The sequence below is a fragment of the Podarcis erhardii genome (assembly GCF_964252035.2).
Source record: "Podarcis erhardii genome assembly, chromosome: 1".
Lineage (NCBI taxonomy): Eukaryota > Metazoa > Chordata > Lepidosauria > Squamata > Lacertidae > Podarcis > Podarcis erhardii.
Genome location: NC_138497.1, coordinates 14,713,181 through 14,731,160, shown reverse-complemented (window position 1 = coordinate 14,731,160; position 17,980 = coordinate 14,713,181). Strand labels below are relative to the sequence as shown.

At 42.1% G+C, this 17,980-nt stretch overlaps 1 protein-coding gene across 4 annotated transcripts; it reads right to left on the bottom strand.

The window, feature by feature from the left end:
- Window positions 1-200: 200 nt before the first annotated feature.
- Window positions 201-17,970, bottom strand: XRCC3 (X-ray repair cross complementing 3). 4 transcript variants are annotated; one of them, XM_081864790.1, is made up of 9 exons: window positions 17,742-17,970; window positions 16,535-16,706; window positions 15,641-15,738; window positions 13,670-13,807; window positions 13,072-13,284; window positions 11,634-11,788; window positions 6,718-6,930; window positions 5,253-5,302; window positions 201-4,209 (listed from the first exon to the last, which is right to left on the bottom strand). In XM_081864790.1, exons 3-9 carry the CDS (start codon window positions 15,693-15,695, stop codon window positions 3,966-3,968), a joined length of 1,068 nt encoding a protein of 355 aa, XP_081720916.1. In that variant the 5' UTR covers window positions 15,696-15,738; window positions 16,535-16,706; window positions 17,742-17,970; the 3' UTR covers window positions 201-3,965. The 4 variants fall into 4 exon arrangements, with proteins under 4 accessions (XP_081720916.1, XP_081720913.1, XP_081720915.1 ...); XM_081864787.1 differs by having other exon boundaries at window positions 15,641-15,735; window positions 16,536-16,706; window positions 17,742-17,969; XM_081864789.1 differs by lacking the exon at window positions 16,535-16,706 and having other exon boundaries at window positions 15,641-15,735; window positions 17,742-17,969.
- Between the last annotated feature and the right edge of the window lie 10 nt (window positions 17,971-17,980).

Sequence of the window (17,980 nt, the reverse complement as noted above, 5' to 3'; positions counted from 1 at the left end):
CAGAGTTTTAGACTCTGAAGAAAATATGCTGTTATAACATTAAATAAAACTGTAGATCTGTATAATTCCTCAGAATGAAATTGTTTTAGGTTAATGATGGCCAGTGTGATGTATATTTACAAGCTGGTGTATGCAGTACAGAGGAATTGGAGGGGGGGGCTTCATTCCTGCTTATCTCCTCAATCCTCTCCAGTTGTCTGGGGCTTTTTTTTGCGAAGGGTAAGTTACAGAAACATAGATTTAAATGAAATACACAGGGAGGTTTGTTTGTGCTTGTTAACATAGTTGAGAATGACATTTGTCCCACAACTCCAGAGGTGCTTTTGTTTTCAGATGGAACCATTCACATTTTAACTTTTCAATCGGTATCCAATTACAGTTGATGACACACTTGCCATGCGCTTTAAGAACTAAAACTTGAGGTGAATTAAACATAATCTGTGGTTGACTAGTGGTGGAGAGAAACACTGTCTTCTGCGATGATCCTATAGACAGGCCTAAGCACAGCAGGAAAAGCAAAGGTGCGCACAAATTTAGTGATGGCAGCATTCTGTAGAAGTTCCCCTTTAAGACTATGCTAATGGCTTATATTCCAGCGTAACCAAAACTGCCTTTTAGGATCTGCAGGAGCCGTGCTGTGCAACAGGGCTAGCCAGCCTTGTAAATGTACCTGCAGATTGTCAGAGATTGGAGAGGAGCAGCCTAGGGGTGATTTACTCAGTCACTTGCTCTGTAGCTTATGCCATTTCCAAAGCCTGTGACGGGCTCATGCTGCTGTGTAATGCAGCCCTCCGTGGAGTCGTAAGATCACAGTTTTGGCCACACTATGGATAGATTGTGCATCCCTTTAATCCATGGTGCATGAAGAGACAGGCTTCAGTTCAGCCTTTTCACTTAAAACACACACAAGCCCCCTATTAAATGCTCCATTCCCTGTACTGAGCTCTTCTGTTGGGTGCAGGACTAAGTTCCATTTGAAGTTGTGCAACTTCAGTGCATGCTTGATGGGAACTGTGATCCTTTGCACATATGCAAATACCTCCTGCTAGAGATCAGAGCTCTCTATCCACTGCGGAAGCAGTTTGAGTGACAACTTCCATTGCACCACGACATGAATGTTTTTCTCTCGCCAGAGGACTGCTTCCTCTGATAGCTATTACTTATGCCAATTGGGTTAAATCACGCCCCCTAGAAATCCTGCTGAATTGTCATTTCCAGTGCGCACAATACTATGAAGCTTTTTGTTTTCCCCCAAGCAATTATAACAAGCACTGCAGCCAGTATAGCATGAATTGCAAGTCAAATTGCTACAATACTTTGCTTGCCCTCTTCTCAGTAAGCATCTTTGCTACAATGTTAAAGATTACTTTGCTGAATAATACCTCGTATACACATAATTGCAATTTCTTGCAAATGAAGGCCATGAAAATCCATGTTTGGCGATTTAGAATTAGAACCAAACAGGTGGTTATCACAAGCGACCTGTTGTGAAAGCACCTAGCATCTACACAATAATGTAAGTTGGTGTTCAACTCACAATATTAAATATGGTCATTTCTTTATATTATTTGCTTCCTGCCCTTATACGCCATTAAGATGCCCTAGTAATATCACAGGACCTACTCTTGTGCAAAACTCCCTGAAAAGGAATTCTAAGTGGGGTAACTTCTAGTTAACATGTATGCCTATGTCTTAGGGAATAACTCTCTCTCTCTCTCTCTCTCTCTCTCACACACACACACACGTGCGCGGTTTGATCACCACTATGTATGGTTGTGCGACTGTTCCTTAAGCAGGAGCCAGCAAAAATCAACTCTTGTTCCAGAAAATTCAAGTGTATTACTAATCGGATAAGGTTTCCCCTAAGTGTAGCTTTACAAGAGCAATTCTATGGAAGCAAAGGTTAAATCTGAAGAAGACCCAAGTGCTATTTAAATGCAAGCCCCAGTCAGGTATACAAACAATACAAGCCAATAGGGCTATTTCTGCCAATGTCAGCAAAATGTAGCTTGGCAAGGGACAAATTGGAACGCACTAAGGGATAATGCAGGGCAATGAGCTGGATGCAAATAATCAAGCTGGGAAAACTGAGGGCTATTTGGAGTTAAAACTAACAGGATTCCACTGACTTTGGTATATGAAATACGGTTATTTTGTACATAAGAGCCGAAAACGGAGAGTGCAGTGCTGTACTGAAACAGTTTACAATGTTAAGTTGAAATGTACAGATTTGTTTACTAGGGCACATATATTCCTGAATGCTGCTATGTTGTTGTGCTCAAGTCATATGCAAGCTAGCATAACGGAATTTGGCCTCGTGCATACTTCAGAAAAGCCCATAAATACTGCTCTTGATTTCGAATACTGAGCTTTATTTTGTGATTTCGAGACAGGAAGACCCAGGAAATACTAAACCAAGGACACATTTGTTCTGTCTGTACATTACAAGGAGCAAAAGGGCTGCTGCCAGAAACAGCAAAGAGCACAGCTCCCCAACCCCAACAGCTTTTCCAAAATCCTTACATATAGATGATATGCTTGGCTTGTTCTCCCACACTTGATGACAAGAGCAGCAGCTAATGGGAGGATAGTGTAATGTCAGGACATTCCAGGTTAAATGGTGCTGTAGATTAGGATAGAGGACGTGACATCTAAGCTGTTGTTTTTGATGGCAGACCTGTGTTTCTTGTACTGTAATAGGAAATTCTATCTTCTCAGTTTGAATAATGCGGAGTATTTGGATCACTTACCTTTTGGATGCTTAATCTAAACAAACAGGCATAGCTGAATGTCACTTTAAAGCACTGAGGCAATTACATTCAGTGAAGAGTTGACAAGGGAGCAATGTTTTGTTTTGTTTTTTAAAAAAGGGAAGTCTTTGACTGGATAAGTTAAGAGTTGCACTTCAGCTTTAAATTAGAAATATACTTTTAAAAAATTGATGCAAGATAAATTTAAATCATTGAAGAATGAATAAAGGGTTTTGCACGTTGATCTACCTAAACCTGATTTGGCTAGGTCCTGCTTAAATCTGAAATTCTGAATCCCATTCTTGCACGGTAGAAGATGAGAGGTCAGTAGTTAAGCCATTAACTCTTAATGCTAAAATATTCTGGATGTTTAGCTAGAATTACTGTGCTTTCAACTTGGCGGTTTAGTTCTCTAAATACACGTCTCCATAGAAAGCAGCCTTAGAACGTAGAACAAAAGATGTTGCTTCTTATGTATAGCTTATTTCCATGAAATGATTCCTGATCTTTTTCTTTTAAACCTGTTACAGAGCTGTGGTCCGTTGTGAAACTGTTTAACATGTAAAGCGTCCTTGACATTTTCAAAGTGTAAAAATAAAATATTGAAAGAAAAAGACTTCTGCAAATGTGGCTTTTTATCTTAAGAGTGTTACAAAAGCAGTTAATATTTCTGTTTATCTTTTAAAAGCAAATTTTAAATAACCTGTTCTTTAAAAAAAAAGCATAAAAGACAAAGGTTTGTAGAATAAACTCATTATAGTTCTTCGGAATATACAAGGAAACGTACAAAGGGGCTCCAAAGATAAACTGGATTAAAGTAGTGTCTTTGTCTTATACAAACTCTTATGTTCAGTCTCAACAGATGAAACCAACTGTAAATATTCACACACACAGGTTCTAGAGAAAAGATATTCTTACCCTAGGACCAATAAATATAAGATACTTACTCAGTTTTTGCCTCGACAAATTTTAGCAAGTTAACCCTCCAGAGGATTCAGATAATACTTAGGCTGTTTGTTAGCTGCTTGACTCTGCAGTTGCTTTAAAACTGGGCTGGTCTTGTTTACTCCCTAGTTTTGCTTGCATTTCCCAGCTTAACCAAGGATGCAGTCTGGATGCAACCATAGTTCGCTGCCCTTTTTACTACAGCAGCTAAATTCCATTGTACTGTAGCATGAATAAATCTGCAGCACACAAGAAGCTTCACAGTTTTCTTCATAAATTCGGTGGTGTCTCCTTTATTCCTTTTACACCTTCCAAGTTGACTGCATAGTAGCAAAAAGACGGGGGCAGGTGAGGAGCAAAAAGCACCCTTAACGTCCGCAGTGCACTTCTGCCCTGGTGTGGTGCATCATTGGCAGCCAGCGGTTGGTCTGTTCTCCGGCTTGCCATCAGCCGCATCAGCAGCTGATTGGACCAAGTTATTCCAAGTGCCGGAACTACTCTCTTGGTTGCGCATCTGAAAACACAATAAAGCCTGTGTCTTAACAAAACATCCTGCTAAGTTTAAGACGGGCAGACTTGCCAGTTAAGTCGGGGATCGGGAACCTTCAGAGATTGCTGGACAACTACCGTATTTTTTGCTCTATAAGACTCACTTTTTCCCTCCTAAAAAGTAAGGGGAAATGTGTGTGCGTCTTATTGAGTGAATGCAGGCTGCGCAGCAATCCCAGAAGCCAGAACAGCAAGAGGGATCGCTGCTTTCGCTGCGCAGCGATCCCTCTTGTTGTTCTGGCTTTTGAGATTCAGAATTTTTTTTTCGTGTTTTCCTCCTCCAAAAACTAGGTGGTGCGTCTTATGGTCTGGTGCGTCTTATAGAGCAAAAAATACGGTAATTTCATCACCCCTTACTAAGACCATGCTGGGTGAGGCTGATGGGAGTTCAACAACATCTGGAGGGTGCCAGGCTCTCCACCCCAAGTTAACAGTTTGAGTTGACCCAGAGGCATATCATAGAATAGCAGAGTTGGAAGGGACCCCAAGGGTCATGTAAGTCCAACCCCCTGCAATGCAGGAATTCTAGGGCTCTGCTAGGGCCTTGGCCTTGTGGAACAGACGGCTTTAATCAGCAATGGGGAACCTATGGCCCTTTTGGTGGTGTTTGTGCTCCCTTTGCCCCTAACCACTGGCCACTCCAGCCCTAGCTAGGGCTGCTGGGAGCTGCTGGAGGGTCAGTTTCTCTATCCCTGGCTTAATGTCAGTTAAGTGTTGAGTGGTTTTTCGGGTGCACCAGAGCACTGAGTACCACCCCCACACAATACATGGGCACAAAATATGTCAATTTGGATGACCACCCCCACCCCACGCATTCAGTATGTGCCAAAGGGGGCTGTGGAGAATCGGAGCCTCTTGGTGCAATATTGCTACGTGTGTCGAGTCCACTGCTGCTAGGGGAGAGGTGAACTACCCTTTGTATGTTCTTCAAATGTGTTTGCTGGGTGTGTGTGTGTGTGTGTGTGTGTGTGTGTGTGTTTGCATGCATGCATGTTGTGTTGTACTCACCCAGGACTACTCTGAGCAGCACCTCCTTTCTCATCTATTGTGTCAGTTACCTAGAATGCGGAAAAAAGAGAGCGCAAGCAAAAGATTTCCAAGAGGGGAATAGGCAGGAAAATGCTCCCCTTGCAATAAAGGATTTTGGACAGGCTGCACAATTCTCTCCCTCCCTCACAAAGGAGGGAAAGAGTGGTGGCGGCAGACAAGGCAACAAGACTCTAGATGCCCACATCAACATTTTATTATCTGCATTCAATTCCTTGTTGCCCATGGCTACCAGGTACCGTATTTTTTGCTCTATAAGACTCACTTTTTCCCTCCTAAAAAGTAAGGGGAAATGTGTGTGCGTCTTATGGAGTGAATGTAGGCTGCGCAGCTATCACAGAAGCCAGAACAGCAAGAGGGATTGCTGCTTTCACTGTGCAGCGATCCCTCTTGCTGTTCTGGCTTCTGAGATTCAGAATATTTTTTTTTTCTTGTTTTCCTCCTCCAAAAACTAGGTGTGTCTTGTGGTCCGGTGCGTCTTATAGAGCGAAAAATACAGTAACTAATGTTTAAATGCAAGGTCTGCACCTAAGCAGTGATGGACTAGAACTACAAATTACAGACCTGTAGTGTTGAAAGGGACCATGAGGGTCATCTAGTCCAACCCTCTGCAATGCAGGAATCTTTTGCCCAATGAAGAACCCAGGACCCCAAGAATAAGCATTTCATGAGCTACTCCACCAACTGAGCTACTCAGCCCTTGCATTTATACTGAGAGACTGCAGCTTCAGAAGGTGGAGAGAGAGAGAGTAACTCCTTTGTGATTGAATGTTTCTGATCCCCAATACCAGTTTGAAGTATCTGCATAAAAAGCTCATACATAAGGGCATTTTTTTTATTTGGAGTCAACTTCCATTGGAATCAATGTACCATGATGCATGTTTAGATGGGGCTACTTAATACGCTTTTGAATTGGAATGTGAAGATCAGCAGGACTTGCTTCCAGATAAGCAAGATCAATTCCATTTCAAAACCAGGTATGTGGACATAAAACTGCAATCGCATCTGGAAGTAAGTTTGGATACTGTGCACAAAATATTCCATGCTGAGCAGCTGATGGAGAAGAAGAAAAATGCCGCCACCTCTCACTATTTCCCAAAAGACCAGCCCAAAAAGAATGACCTTTGAGAATGCAATAAATAAGCCCAAGGGCTTTTTGCATTCACACATACATGCCATCCTGTTCCACCCCTATCTCGCTTGTGCCATTGTGAGAACAGAATGCTAGGCCAAATCATTGGCTTGGTCCAGCATGCTGTTATTATGTTCTTATCTGATGTAATATTCTGGTTCACTGTCCCTTCAGTGCATCAGCGGTGCTTACATTTCCCAGAACTGCCAGATAAGCCAAAATCCAATTGGGGACATTTAGATCCATTGAAATCCATGCCCACAATGGTGAAATCAAATAAATTCTAAGCTTTACCTGATTAATGCATACCACTGGGACTCGGAACTTGCTGCTTAGCTTGTGAAGTTTGGCTCCAAATATCTGCAAATATTTGGCTTTCAGGACGGAATCCTTGGCAGCAAACTCGCATCTGAATAAGGCAGCGATGGAATCGATCACGACCAGGCGAACCATGCCCCTTGAGACCAGCAAGTTAATCCTCTTAGTAATACACTCGTGAAAAGTCTCCTGCAATGATAAGGAACCTTCAGAAATCAGAGTGAGGAGGTCAAGGCCTGCACTGTTGCAGGGGGTTCTTCTGCAACCTCACTGGGTCTGTTCTGCTATACTTCAGCTAATAGCTGGAAGCATCTTCAGCCTAAGCTAGACTGGTAACTGGGAGTGGCCCCTGAGACCACATAACACTGGTCTTGAAAGACCTACATTGGCTCCCAGTACGCTTCCGAGCACAATTTAAAAGTGTTGGTGCTGACCTTAAAAGCCCTAAATGGCCTCAGCCCAGTATACCTAAAGGAGCATCTCCACCCCCATCATTCAGCCCGGACACTGAGGTCCAGCTCCAAGGGCCTTCTGGTGGTTCCCTCATTGCAAGAAGCGAAGTTACAGGGAACCAGGCAGAGGGCCTTCTCAGTAGTGGCGGCAGCCCTGTGGAACGCCCTCCCACCAGATGTCAAAGAAATAAACAACTATCTGATGTTTAGAAGACATCTGAAGGCAGCCCTGTTTAGGGAAGTTTTTAATGATTGATGTTTTAATGTATTTTTAATCTTTTATTGGAAGCTGCCCAGAGTGGCTAGGGAAACCCAGCTGGATGGGCAGGGTATAAATAATAAATTATTATTACTACTACTACTATTAGCATTTTGATGGCTGCATTTGCTTGAGACGCTATCATAGCAACCCACTAATACACTATTCAAAAAGCAAGTTATTGGATCAGCAATTTGTAACTGTAATCCTGCAAACCTGTGCACGTTAACTTTGGAGTAAGCCCCAGTGAAACTCCATATTTATTTCCTCATATTTGCATCCTGCCCATTCTGCCCAGTGGGAACGCAGAACTGCCAACAAATCTGTACCAAAAATAGCAGCACACAATTGCAAGGTGTACCTTTAGCATCACATCATAACCAGATACGTGAGCAGAATAGAGCAACAATAGGGGAGAGAACAAAAGCCATAGAATCGTTTTTTAAAATGCCAATAGAATACAAAATTAAAATGCATATTCCTTTACACCCAATATGTGGCCTGCGTAGGAGGCAACACAATGGTATCTGGAAGGGAGTCCCATAGCTTGCAGTGTGTGGCCGGACTATAGTGTATGATACAGTGGTGCCCTGCAAGACGAATGCCTCGCAAGACAGAAAACCCGCTAGACGAAAGGGTTTTCCGTTTTAGAGGTGCTTCGCAAAACGAATTTCCTATGGGCTTGCTTCGCAAGATGAAAATGCCTTGCGAGTTCCTGCGGGTTTTTTCCCCTCCCCCCCTTTTTCTAAGCCGCTTATCAGCTGATCCACTAAGCCGCTTATCAGCTGATCCACTAAGACGCTTATCAGCTGATCCGCTAAGCCGCTAATAGCACTAATCCGCTAAGCTGTCAAAGGGCTTGCTTCGCAAGACGAAAAAACCGCAAGACAAAGAGACTCGCGGAACAGATTATTTTCGTCTTGCGAGGCACCACTGTACAACACAATCTTGATCTTTGTTACATCAAGCAACTTTTTACATAGCCCAGGAATGAGACAGTTCATTTTTTTGTTGCTGTTTGGAAAACTGAACAAATGGAGCTGAAAGTCAGACCACTGGTCTATCCCGCCAGAAACTGTCCCCTCTTGAATCTTAAGACTGGCAGCGTTTCTGCAGCGTCTCAAGCAAAGGTCCAATTCCAGGGACTGAGCCGAGGACCTTTGGGTGCAAAGTGCAACAGACCCACCCCAAATTTAAAATTGTGAGAGCTCCACAAATGGATTGCTTCCTGTTTTGTTGTGATCACACACTATATACTTGAAGTAGGTAACCTTTCTATTCAGAACCTTTGGCCTTCATTAAAATGCACATCATCATTGGCCACTGGAGCTGATGAGAGGGGTCAGAGGCTCCCACACCTGATTTATAGCATTTTTAATGCTGTTATTATAGGGACGCGGGTGGTGCTGTGGGTTAAACCACAGAGCCTAGGACTTGCCGATCAGAAGGTCGGCGGTTCGAATCCCCGCGACGGGGTGAGCTCCCATTGCTTGGTCCCTGCTCCTGCCAACCTAGCAGTTCAAAAGCACGTCAAAGTGCAAGTAGATAAATAGGCACCGCTCCGGCGGGAAGGTAAACGGCGTTTCCGTGCGCTGCTCTGGTTCGCCAGAAGCGGCTTAGTCATGCTGGCCACATGACCCGGAAGCTGTACGCCGGCTCCCTTGGCCAATAAAGCGAGATGAGTGCCGCAACCCCAGAGTCAGCCATGGCTGGACCTAATGGTCAGGGGTCCCTTTACCTTTACAATGCTGTTATTAATTTCTTTATTTCATTCTGACCATTTATATTCTGCTTAGTTGCTACTGTCTCTTAAGCAGTGTACTAAAAAAACAACCCACCCACAATACAATGAAAATAAAAGCCAGTTAAATTATACAAACCAGATTTGGTTTAAATGTCTGCTGGATTTTTATTTTATTTTTTAAGCCTATAGATGGCACCAGAAGTTCCAACAGGGCAAGGACCTCAACTAGAAGCACTATTGGTTCCCCATTCCTGGCTGTCAACAAGGATTTCATAGAACTATAGAGCTGAAAGGGATTTAAGTTGAAGATTCTAAAAAACTTGGGATGCCAAGATCAGTCATGGCTAAGCCCCACTGAAAGTGAACAGAAGCTGAACTTGTATCCCACTGCAATCAATGCTAAAACAGAAGCAAGGTTCTGTTTTGTTTTTAAACTAATTCAAAAAGCATTAATTTTATAGCCCAAGCTATTCCACAGCCGCAGGGCAGCATTTAGCAAATATTGCTGCATTTCGCGCCTCTTAAGCATGAACAAGTTTTAAAAATAAAAATCCACACATGGCAGATTTTTATACGAAAAATGTGGCAGATAAGAATGCATCGTGCCACTTTGTAAAAAGAAGAAAAACAAGCAAACATGGTTAGGCAAAAAGATAACACTGTGCCCTATTGGAAAACCAAATTGATCCCCTTGTTGTGCTTACAAAGAGGGAATGATGAACATGCTGGAGGGAATGTTGGTTTTCTGCCAAGTAATTGATTATACAAGGCTGACGTCTCTTCAAAAGCAGGATGTTGCAACAAAACAGCTACAACAGGAAACAAACTCTAGGCGTTTATTGCAGTGCAGGGCTTTGGGCGTGCAGCGGTACAATACTGTACAATTCACTCTGCACCTCCCTTGCTCTCGCTGCCACCTTTGATGCAATGGATTGCTCCCTCTTGCTCAATTCCCCTTTTTGCCCCAAGTCTCTGTGGTTCTGTCCACAGTTGGAAGGTGCTTTTCTGCACCCTTGACCCTGGCAAGCAGATCTGCAGAGATGCATAATCACCGCCCATGAGCAGCCAAGATTGTCCAGCTCTGAATGGACAATCTAGTCTGATATCACAGGATGCTTAAGCAGGCTGCTTTTGGCTTAATTGGTCTGATGTCAGAGGAAGAGAGACTAATAAATTTTAATCTAAGTAGGACTGGGGAGACTGTAGAATCCAGGGTGGATTTGATTTAAATCAAATCGATTTAAATCACTAGTCAGGAACACTTGGTTTAAAAAAAAAAATTACAGAAAGACTCATTCTTGCTGGTATCATCTTAATATTTACAACCAGATGAAGGTTTCATTTTTGGAATAATAAATTTTCAGAGTGGTTTTTACAGTTATATCAAAAATTACTGATTTGGCTATATACTATTAGAAATACATAGACAGATAATTATGAAATTATTGTGAGGTTTAATAAGTTAACTGTTTATATTTGCACAACTTTTCTGCTGTACTTTATTGGAAGGAGAAAAATAATCATTAATAACAATTTAAACAAATTATTTAACTAAAACAATAACATTATAGCATATGTATCCATGTTTGTTAACTAATGTGGTTAAACGGTTTTGCGGGGGGGGGGGGGGGCCTTAGATTGAGTTTTAGCACACATGAAAAACTTAAAAACAAATTATTATTTCCGGATGAATAGCCTTTGGGCTAAATAGAAAACTATCTTTAGAAAGATTTTTCCTCAAAAAGCATTTTATTTTAAAAATCCGATTTAAATTGAAAAAAATCCGATTTAAATTTTAATAAATCCGATTTTTTATTTTTTTAACAAAATCATTGATTTTTATCCACCCTGGTAGAATATAATGCCCATAACGTAAAAATTAAAATTAAAATTAAAAACAGTGCCAATTCTGCATTAAAAAAAATACTACTGAAATTCTGCTACTTTGATAAATTATGCGTGTTTGTGTGCAATTTTAATTTTTTAAAATAATATTCTGAATGTGCTAACGAGAGACAAGGAGATATGTAGGGCAGCAAAAACTTTAGTCAATCACTTCATAGCTTCCAAGATTTCAGCAGCAATACCTACCCACTTTCAAGTACATTTTCACAGCCCTAATGTCTAGAAACTTTTGTTTTTGAAAGAAAATCAATAAACCATGAAAGATTAGGTTCCCAAAAAACTAATTTCTGCATCCAGCAAGGACTTTGCATTTTTGCAGCCTTTCCCACGAATTATCACCCCAACTGAGGTGCTGAAGTACTGGGTACCAGCTGTGGGATTTCAAATGGTACTGTTCTATGTGTTTTGCACAAAGCAGAGATGGGTCCTTTAGGTGTCATAACTAACTTGTCCCTTTGGTTTCAATGAGATTTCGGTTCAACTACCCTAGATCCATGTAACCCACCAGCCAGAAACTTTCTCTGCTACTCACCAGGTCTGCGGCATGCTCAACAAAAATGCCACTTCCAAATTTTATTTTCTGCACCACATCGGGCGAAATGTCACCCCTCGCTTTGGGCTGCTGTTCAATCAGTTGCTGCAAGCGCTTATTTGGGAAAACGTCTTCCGTACAAATGTAAACAGCACCTGCAAAATTCAGAAGGGAACTCCTGGAATGACAGGCTTTCTATCATGGCAGAAGGATGGAGGAATATACCAAGGCTGTTGGTTTTCATTGGATAAATCACACAGAGGAAACACAATCAGCACTTTTGTTGTAAAAGCAGTGGTATGTCAACCTGTCAGAAGTTTCAATGTTAGGCTGGTTGACTTGCATTTTGTGGGCACAGCAAGTGGTACAAAATACCGTATTTTTCGTGTATAAGACGCCCCCATGTATAACACAAGGGACATGGGTGGCGCTGTGGTCTAAACCACTGAGCCTAGGGCTTGCTGATCGGAAGGTTGACAGTTTGAATCCCTGTGATGGGGTGAGCTCCCGTTGCTCGGTCCCAGCTCCTGCCAACCTAGCAGTTTGAAAGCACGTCAAAGTGCAAGTAGATAAATAGGTACCGCTCCGGCGGGAAGGTAAACGGCATTTCAGTGCGCTGCTCTGGTTTCGCCAGAAGCGGCTTAGTCATGCTGGCCACATGACCTGAGAAAACTGTCTGCGGACAAACGGTGGCTCCCTCAGCCAGTAAAGCAAGATGAGTCGTCCCAGAGTCGTTCGCAACTGGAGTTAACTGTCAGGGGTCCTTTACCTTTTTATGTACAGTGGTACCTCGGTTTAAGAACTTAATTCGTTCTGGAGGTCTGTTCTTAACCTGAAAGTGTTCTTAATCTGAGGTACCACTTTAGCTAATGGGGCCTCCCACTGCCACCACGCGATTTCTGTTCTCATCCTGAAGCAAAGTTCTTAACCCGAGGTACTATTTCTGAGTTAGCGGAGTCTGTAACCTGAAGCATCTGTAACCCGAGCTACCACTGTATGAGATGCCCCCTATTTGAGGGGACTCCAAATTAAGAAAACACCCTTCAGCACTACCCGTGTATGAGACGAGCCCCAATTTTAAACCTAATTTTTTGGTTAAAAAAAGCCCCTAGTCTTATACACAGAAAAATAAGGTATATCTGAACAAGAATGGAAAAGTCATGTTGCAAAGTGCGCTGGCCATGCTCAGTGGAGCCTCAAGCCCCTCTCCATAACAAAGCATGTAGCTGAAGCCCAATGCAGACCATCTTGCTCTTCCAAAGGATAAGCAAAGCCAGAATAAACACTATGCAGAATAAAAGTAGTGCACAATTATCACAAATTTAAATGTGCCACTTGAAGAACTGATTTATTTGGGCACAGGCTTTTCAAGCATGCAGTACTTCTCCTACAGATACTAGACACGCCAAGCACATGTACAGAAATGTATGTTTCTTACCAGATTCCAGTCCACCATATTTATACGGATATTGCACAGAAAGGCTCAGTTGCAAACCAATCTGGGTCTTCCCAGCAGAACTTTCGCCAGCAATTTCAGTGATTCCTGCAAGGGGAATGCCGCCTTGTAGCAAGCTGTCCAGAATCGGGCAGCCCAGGCTTAGCTTCTGGTGTTGGGAAGTGTTGTGGTTTCTGTCCTGGAATAGCTGAAGAGCTAAAAGGAGGATTCAGGGAAGAAAAAAGCTGGTATTTCCATCCCCAATCCCTGTGTAGCCATATCAAACATAATAAAAAAATTATATAAATACACACACCCCCTGCCCACCTGGCTGGGTTTTCCCAGTCACTCTGGACAGCTTCCAACAATTTAAAACAGAATATGACATCAAACATTAAAAACTTCCCTGAACAGGTCTGAACGTTATCACAATTTACGCTGATCCCTTCACATCTGCTAGATCAGAGAATCTTCCATTTTCAGAACTCACAATTGGGGAAGGGCATAACTGGATAAAGCCATACATTCATATCCACACTGCAAACTCATGCTATTTCTTTAAATGTGCATTTAAAGAAACATCATGAAAAAGTAGATTTACCTGTAAGTACAGAGTTTTTCCTTAATGCACCAGAAATGGTCCTTAGCAGGCACTGTACATCTGTACGGGACAGATTTGTCAGCCTTTGCAAATCTGCTCCTGAAAGGTTCATAATCTCTTGGATAGATTTGATTTTTGCTGAAATGAGAAAAGTGATTGAACATAACCTGCTTAGATTTTTAAAAAAAATATGAAATGCAGTAGTAGCAAAGTACAGGTCTTGGGCATGTGTTGTATTTTAGGCCCTTAGGCTACAGTCCTACACATACTAACCTGGGAGTAAAAACTTGTTGAACTCCTCAGCCTTACTTCTGAATAGAAATTTACCGTATTTTTCGCTCCATAAGACACACTTTTTTTCCTCCTAAAAAGTAAGGGGAAATGTGAGTGCATCTTATGGAGCGAATGGTGATGTGCAGAGAGGGAGATCTGTGTAGCACCCTTTCAGCGACGCGCCTGTCCTGCGAAGCGGGAGGAGGAACAGAAGGGGCTCCTTCGCTGCACAGCTCTCCCTCTCTGCGCAGCGCCTCTCCTGTCCTGGCTTCTGCCTCTTCCGGAGGGGGAACCTTCATCCCGCTGCCCTGAAGAGGCTTGGCGCGGCTATCCCAGAAGCCAGAACAGCCAGAGGCTATCGCAGAAGCCAGATCCCTCTTGCTGTTCTGGCTTCTGGGATTCAGAATATTTTTTTTCTTGTTTTCCTCCTCCAAAATCTAGGTGCACCGAAATTTTGGAACAAGAGGGAGATAAACTGAAATTGCAGAGTTTTGAGAAACTAAAAAACAAAGTGCGAGATTGGCTTCATTACTATCAGATAATGGAGGTATACAAATTGGACAAGAAAATTGGATTCCAGGTGGAAAAATCAAAATTAGAAACAGAATTGTTAGAACCCAAAACTAAGATTTTGTCAAGGATGTATAACTTGCTGTTGAAATGGAACACTCAGGATGAAACGGTGAAGTCTGTTATGATTAAATGGGCACAAGATGTTGGACATAATATTATGTTTGCTGACTGGGAACAGTTGTGGACCACAGGTATGAAATTTACGGCATGTAATGCCCTAAGAGAGAATATTATGAAAATGATATACAGGTGGTACATGACCCCAGTCAAGCTTGCAAAAATTTATCATTTGCCCGATAACAGATGTTGGAAATGTAAAGAGACTGAAGGAACATTCTTTCACCTTTGGTGGACGTGCCCAAGGATCAAGGCTTTCTGGGAAATGATCTATAATGAAATGAAAAAGGTATTTAAATATACCTTCCTGAAGAAACCAGAGGCCTTTCTCCTGGGCATGGTCAGCCAATTGGTGCCAAAGAAGGACAGAATTTTTTTTATGTATGCCACAACAGCAGCAAGAATACTCACTGCAAAATACTGGAAGACACAAGATCTACCCACTCTGGAAGAATGGCAGATGAAGGTGATGGACTATATGGGACTGGCAGAAATGACCGGCAGAATCCGAGACCAGGGAAAAGAGTCGGCAGAAGAAGACTGGAAGAAATTTAAAGACTATCTACAGAAATATTGTAAAATTAAAGAATGTTAGAATGATGTTGGACAGAAATTAAGTGGTTTCCAGCTGTAATGCTTAAGAGACATGAAAAAAAGGTTTAGAAATAAGTAAAAAACTAATGGTGAGCATTTGCTGAACTAACAATTTGAATTGGAATACAAGAAAGGGAGGTATGAGGAGGTCGGGAAAATAAGTTAAAAGAAAATAAGTAATGGAAATTCTATGTGTTTTGTTTTTGTTTTTTTTAATTGTTTTTGTACTTTTGTATTTCTGTTATCTGTTCTTTTTATTTTTTACATTGTATTATTTTCTGAAAACCTTAATAAATATTCTATAAAAAATGTAGCAAGAGACTTTTTTTTTAAAAAAAAAAACCATTTTCTTTATGCCTGTACGGTGATTGTGTGATGTGCAAATATGAGAAAAGGAGCAAATAGCCAAATTACCTTTCTTAATTGCTGCAATCACTCTGGGGTTCATGTCAAGCTGTTCCCAGTCCATTTCTTCACAAATGCTGAGCCAATATCCTGCAACACAGCAGCTATGGGAAGCATGGAGAAGAAAAGAATATGACTAAGAGAAAACTTAAGAAAGTTACTTCCCGAAAGAGTGATGGTAACTGCATCACTCCCAGATCTGACCACCACTTCCTCTTTCAAGGCTGGATTCTATGCACATGTACACAGGGCATGCTCTGAAGGCACATGAGGTCACTATCTTGATGAAATTAAGCAAGCCAGGGTGTGGCCCAGTGCCTCAAGACACCTCCTGGAGGACACAAGTATGCCAACTTGAAGGTGACTCAGAAACTACAATTAATCCAGAATGCGGCAGCTAGACTGGTGACTGGGAACGGCCGCTAGCACCACATAACATACACTGGCTCCCAGTACGTTTCCAAGCACAATTCAAAGTGTTGGTGCTGACCTTTAAATCCCTAAATGGCCTCAGTCCTGTAGGAGCGTCTCCACACACACCCAATTGTTCAGCCTGGACACTGAAGTCCAGCTCCAAGGGTCTTCTCGGTGCCCTCCCTGCGGAACACCCTCCCATCAGATGTCAAGGAGATAAAGAACTACACAACATTTAGAAGACATCTGAAGGCAGCTCTGTATCAGGAACGTTTTAATATTTGACATTTTATTATGTTTTTATATGTGTTGGAAGCCTCCCAGAGTGGCTGGGGCAACCCAATCAGATGGGCGGGGCATTAATAATAATAATAATAATAATATATTATAATAATAATTCTTAGCTCCTTCATCCAGGAAGCACTTCTTCACACAGCACATATTTAAAGGATGCAATTTGCTACCACAATGTGTTCTGATGGTTATCTACTTAGATGTCTCCAAAAGAGGATTACAGTGTAGATGAATTCAGGGAGTTTAAGGCTATTGGATCTGCTAGTCACGGTGCTTATATTTCCTCCAGTATAGGAGAAGGTGTTTCTTTGAATCCCAGTTGCTGCAGCTCACTAGCAATTAAAGTGCTATTGTGCTCATGCCCTGCCTGTGGTAGAAGCGTAAGAAAATAAATATACAGAAACGTATCTAGAAATAAACTTTGGATTGAGTTGCATACTTCTCAGTGTTTCAAATTAGCCACCCGACTCACCTCCAAGTAAATTTGTGGTCCTAAGCACTCTCTAGCCCAGGCACCCCAAAACTCGGCCCTCCAGATGTTTTAGGACTACAACTCCCATCATCCCTAGCTATCAGGATCAGTGGTCAGGGATGATGGGAATTGTAGTCCCAAAACATCTGGAGGGCCGAGTTTGGGGGTGCCTGCTCTAGCCTCTGCGTGTTCTAATGAAGCCAGGGAGGGTTTTCTCCTCCTGCGATTCTTCAGCATGTGCAGCGGCTGCAGCCGATCAGGCATGCAAGAGAGCAAAACTCCAAAGGCCCCCAAGCAGAAGCCAAGGTCCTCTGCAACTAATTTTTTTTTTAAAAAAATAATTTTTATTGAATGATTTTATGTTACAAAAAACAATACAACCATACTACTACTAAATATAATTAAGAAATAAAAATTACATACATCAATATTTAGTCTGTCATTTGTTATTTACCATCTTATTTCCTCCCAAACATTCCAGACAAAAGCACACGTATGTGCAGACACCCACACCCACAATGAAAATAATGAAAGTAAATATTTCCCCCCCCCTTTTATCTTACAAAATCTTTTCTTCAACTTTGACTTCCTGTCAAGTCCCTTTGCATATATTTTATCTTACAATCGAACGTACACAAAACAATAAACCTTTCTATATAATTTTTCCAATACATTCTGAAAACATAATAAATCCTTAATTGTTGTCCACCTCCTTTTAGTTCCTTTATCACTCTAATGCTAGCACCGAATCAAAACTATTACTGTCAATTGAGCCGTCTCCACCAATTCCTGTAATTTGATTTGCACAATCTGTTACTTTTGGAGCCTCGTGATCTTTCCATCCCTTGGCCACTACTGTAATTTAAATTGTGTGCTTTTCCCCCTTGTCCCTGAGGAACAACCACGTTACAACGCGCGGAAACAACCTACCGCAACTGCAACTGCAGCCGGACTCACGCAACGCCAGAGAGCAGGACTTGCATTGCAACTGCAAACTTGCAAACCTCCCCTTAGCGGGCCATCGTAGCCCGCGCTGAGCGCGAGCCAATCCGAAAACGCTTCAGAGACCTCACAGCCAATCAGAAAGGGCGGAGAGTGTACGGTTTCCTGCAAACGTTCTCTTGCAAAATGCGCACGCGCGGAGCTCTCCCCTCCCATTCCGCGCGCGA